We start from the raw sequence: 4,939 nt of genomic DNA on the forward strand, positions 1-4,939 counted from the left end.
ACAAACAAACAAAAAAACCCCAAACAAACACGAAACCCAGCAGCAAATGCAAAAGAAAACACGCTACGAGATCTTTTCGGATGGGGAACTTCTTATTTTGTTACACTCACAAAAGGGATATCTGGGACCCGAAAGGCAGCGAATTACACGTATTTCGGGCTTGTCCGGTTACGAGCTCCTTAACTTGATATGCTTTAGATATTTACAGCAAAGTTAATATCTAACTGTCTTACATTACCCATAATATTTACCTTCCGACCAAACGCCCCCTCTGTGTCTCAGCCAGGCACGCACCCCTCGCACCCACGCACACCCCACGCACCACAATACACGCACGTGCGCGCACACGTACTTCTCCTCATCTCCTTCTTTACAATCTTTCCAAATCGCTACAGGAAAAAAAAAAAAAAAAAAGAAAAAACAAACAAACAAACAAACAAAACCACACAACAACAAAAAATCAAAACAAAACCCCCCAAACAATCTGCTTTAAACTGAGGTGCTAACCTCTCTCCTGGGTAACGAGGGGGGGGGGGTGTGTGCCTGCGGAGGTGAGTACGTGTAGAAAATAAAATACAGTCTGATAAAGAAAGTTAATTCAAACTACTCGTCGTACACAATAAACTATCTTTTTATTTTGATTATAAATAAGGTGACTGTACTTCCCTTAAAATACAAGTACATAGGAAAACCTGATAGAAATTATTATTTTTCTTTTTCTTTTTTCTTTTTTTTTTTTTTTACAAAGTATTAAAACTGGACGCTTTTAAACCGGCCGCATCTTCTATACTGCAGCAGGTTAATTTGTTTCTAGTGGCGTTAGACTTTTACTTTCTTTCTCCTCCGTGCCTTTGGCATTGAATTTCTACTCCCGGAATACTTTTCTTTCTCTAGCAAGAAGTCTCTGATCTGCCCCCGCCCCCCAGTAATCAGGCTAATGAATTTGGAGCCGATCCCACGCGTTTGCTTGTCACTTTTGCACGCTGAGGACTGATCCTGTATCCCGTTAACTCCCTGGTGCAGATCCCCTCTGGGAACAGGGTCCGAGCCTGGGAGGGGCAGGGGCCATTTCAGGGTTTGGCAGCATCCCGGGGTTGTTTTACCATCAAGCAAACAAACAAACAAACAAAAAAAAAAAAAAAAAAAAGATGTGGGAAGGGAAGGTCAGGAGGGGGAACCAAGGGGAAATTAAAAAAAAAAAAAGAATATTCGTAATGTGTATAATTTATTAGAAGCTTCTTAGGAACTATATTTAAGCCAAATATCTACATAAGTTACAACAGGAAAAGGCGGCGTGCGCAAATAACAAACTGCCGGAGGATTTACGACGGGGCGATCAGTGTCCATAAAAAAGGTGGGGGTTGGTTTGGTTGATTGTATTTTTTTTCTTTTTCTTTTTACAACAAATATACAGGCTACTAAAACTATGGGTTTAGTCCAGCTTTTGACAGCATTATACAGCTACAGGTTCACATCAAACGTAAGGAGGAAAATAAAGCCAAGCCTTTGATGACTCCACGTCTCCATCCGCTGGCCTGGCGCGGGGCTGGGAGAGGAGACAGGGGAGGGGGGAAGCTGCTTCTTGTGTCTGGGTGACGCGAATGCGGTTTTTTTTGGGGGAAAACCACCCATCCCCCAAATCTCTATATTTACATGCAAGTCCCAGGACGCTGGCAAAGTGTACATCTGAAATCCAAGCCTTCGGACCATGCCTAACTATGGTCCCCTTTTGCAGACTGGTCCGTGATATTAGTCAGAATTTTTTTTAACACCCAATACAACAACCTTGGGAAAAAAAAAAGAAAAAAGAAAGACCAAAACCATCAAGAGTAGCAACAAAACCGAACAACAACAACAAAAATGTCTTTCTCTTAGAGGTCCTCAGAGAACCACTCAGTAAAACCGGGGGGCGGAGGGGAGGGTTAAAAAAGAAAGAAAAAGCAAAAAGAAAAGAAAAACACCCAGTAGTTTGGACAGGACAGAGATTTGCGTGACTGGAAAATCTGCGCTTTTTTTTTTTCCTATTTTTTTCTTTTGCTTTGTTTAATCCTTTCACCAGGTCCTACCGTATAGCAAGGTGGAGCAAGACATGGCAGTGCCATAGTCAGAAGTAGAAGAGTTTAGGTGAGACAAACTGGAGACTTGGCTCTGCAGAGAGGAAGGGCTGGCCGAGTGCTGTCCCATGTCTGGAGACTGCCCCGCACTGTTTGTCTGGTGGCTCTGATGCTGTCCGAGGCTGTTGCCATTGGTAGCCACTGTGATCGTTGTAGCCGCCTGCTGCTGATGGCTCTGGATAGCTGCTGTGGGTGTGTTGGAGCCTGCTTGGCAGGGCTTGCCATCCTTTACAAGCACTGGCACCGCCACCCTTCTGGGAGACTGCTGCTGCTGGCAAGAGCCGTTCTCCTGTTGCATCTGCTGCTGCGCAGCCTTGTCTTTGGCCTGGCGTTTCATCTTGTAGCGGTGGTTCTGGAACCAGATTTTGACCTGAGTCGGGGTGAGGTGTATCATGCTGGCTAAATGTTCCCTCTCCGGGGCGGAGAGGTATTTCTGCTGCTTGAAGCGTCTCTCCAGCTCGTAAACCTGGGCCTGGGAAAAAAGGACCCTCCGTTTCCTCCGCGGCGTGCTCTGGAGCGGGGCCATGCTCTTGCTCACGTCTCCCAGGGAGCCGAGGCTGCCCATGCCGCCCATGTTCATGCCCGAGGACGGCGCCATGAAGCGGGAGACTGCAAGGGAGAAGGCGGCACGTTTTAGGTGGCTCGGTTCGGCCCGACCCGGCCCGGCCCGGCCCGAGCGGGGCCCCCGCGCTCCCGCCGACCCGGCCGCCTCTCGCCCCCGGCGGTGCCTCGCAGCCTCCGGCAGCCCAGCCTCGGCCGGGGCCTCGGGGCGTCCCCGCTCCCAAACAACGTCCCGCGTCCCCAAGGCGAGCGGCGAGCAACGGGACCCCCCTTCTCGCCCGGCCCAGCCCCGCTGAATAAAGGCGACCGCTGGCCCCTCGCCCTGCCCGGGGGGTGACACCCGAGCAAGTACCTGATGTGACAGCGCGGCGGGAGCGGCCGGGGACAGGGGCTCCGCCGGCGCCGGCCGGGGAGGACTCGCCCGCTGCCCCCCGCACCTCCCGGGACGCGGCGCCTGCGGCTCCGGCTTCCCCCTCGCCCGCCCGGTGCCGGGCGGCGCGCAGGCGGATGGCACTGCCGGCTCCCTCTCGGACCCCCGGGCCGTGCCGCGTCGCAGCCGCCCCGCTGGACGGCGAGCCCAGAGCTCCCGCTCCCCGCCACCCCAGGGCTTCCCATCCCCTTCCCCGCGCAAAAGCAACCCCGGGAGGCTGCCGCGAAACCAGCCCGGGGAGAAGGAACGGGGCATGATCCTCGGGCAGGAGAAAGAATTGGGGGGGAGGCTGGGGGGGGGGGGGGGCGTCTGGGATTTGGACAGACTTTTGCCCTGGCGCGGAGCCCCCGGAGCCCGTCGCCCGCGGTGTGGCGGGGCAGGTGCGCGGCCACCCCCCGCCTGCCACCCAGCCCCGGGCTGACTTACTTGAGGAGAAGCGGGGGTCCGGGTTGGTGCCGTACCATCCTGTCGCCGAAGCGCTGTTCCGCATGGTGTCCTGGTAAGGCGGGAGCTCGCTCATGTTGCCCAGGTTCCCATTGCAGTAGCCCCCATCGTAGCATGGGAGAGCTGGGGACCCCTGCCGCTGTCATATGGTAGGCGGCAGTCACTGTTCCGTTGTGGCCATGGGGTGCTGCTGCATGGCCGGCTGAGAAACCTGAGACTGTCTGTAGGCTGACAGGGGAGCCCCCAAGTTACTGCCCTCCATGCCCACTTTCTTGTAGCTTTCCTCCAAAGGACTCAAGATGTCAGACACTGAGAAAGGAGTCGTATGCTTTGGGCTCATCGACATGATTCGGCGGCTGGGGAAAAAAAAAAAAAAAAAAGGAAGGGGAGGCAAATCTTTTTTTTTTTTTTTTTTTTTGCCAAATATTCTGGTGTTGCCTTAACGCCGCTCTTGTTGGATGTACACGTAACCGAGTGGACGAAGTCCGCCTTAATTGGATTGAGTGGAGGCTCAGGGCTGCCTTTCGTTTGTTTTAGCCAGACGCCAGGTTTTAGGCTGCCACCAGAGGCGGGGCATAGGCACTAAAGCAACAAGACAATAGAAGCCTACATCTTGCCCAAGATAATTAGCTTACATGCTGATGACAAGGTAAACACCTTTAAGTTTTACTTGTCAGGATTTTTTTTTTTTTTTTTTATGTCTTAAAAAAGAGAGAGAGAGAGAGTGGGAGAGAGAGAAAGAGACTCCGTGAACACAACTCATTTTATTTTTCTCGGGGGTGGCAATGTCGTGGACGGGAAATGGAAGGCAAGGCGAAAAGACCCCCGTTTGACTGGGTGAGAGGATTAAAAACCAACTCCTGGGTGGCAAGGCTGTCAGCCCAGCTTTTGTGAGAGCTGGGGAGACGGGGCTGAATGCCGGTGGGCAGAAGGACTGAGTCCCCCTCTCCTCCCTCTAAGTTTGGTCTGGAAGGAGCCCCGCCGCCGGGAGGGCAGCTCTCCGGAGGGCAGATGTTTCCCTCCGGGCGACCGCTCCCAGCGCTCCGCACTCCCCTCACCAGCTTCTCAGGTACCCCGGCCGGCTGGTGCCTGAACGGCACTTGGGATTTAGCATCTCGGGGGAACCTTCTCTAGGTCTGCTAAGACCCCCAGAGCGAGACGCCTAGTGCGAGGATCGTTTCTCTCCCTAAACCCATAAGTTCCGTTCACCTAGGAATTTTTATTTTATTATTATTATTTATTTTTTTTTTTTTTAACCTCAGGGAGAGGTGGAAGATGCAAGTTTTCAAAAACAAGCAGTAATTTAATTGCCTGAGGCGAGAGACGCTAATAGATTAGCGCAAAATATCGCTCGTTATTCTCGAAGGCAAAGATTGTCACAGGCTCTCGT

At 52.5% G+C, this 4,939-nt stretch overlaps 1 protein-coding gene across 1 annotated transcript; it reads right to left on the bottom strand.

Moving 5' to 3' along the window:
* Positions 1–2,052: 2,052 nt before the first annotated feature.
* On the bottom strand, positions 2,053–3,895 carry NKX2-1 (NK2 homeobox 1). Its single transcript, XM_086613936.1, is given in 4 exon segments — positions 2,053–2,723; positions 3,532–3,656; positions 3,658–3,730; positions 3,733–3,895. Coding segments are annotated over 4 exon segments (1,032 nt in total).
* Positions 3,896–4,939: the final 1,044 nt, after the last annotated feature.

Source organism: Tauraco erythrolophus, chromosome 6 (genome assembly GCF_009769465.1).
Source record: "Tauraco erythrolophus isolate bTauEry1 chromosome 6, bTauEry1.pri, whole genome shotgun sequence".
In the NCBI taxonomy this organism is placed as follows: Eukaryota; Metazoa; Chordata; class Aves; order Musophagiformes; family Musophagidae; genus Tauraco; species Tauraco erythrolophus.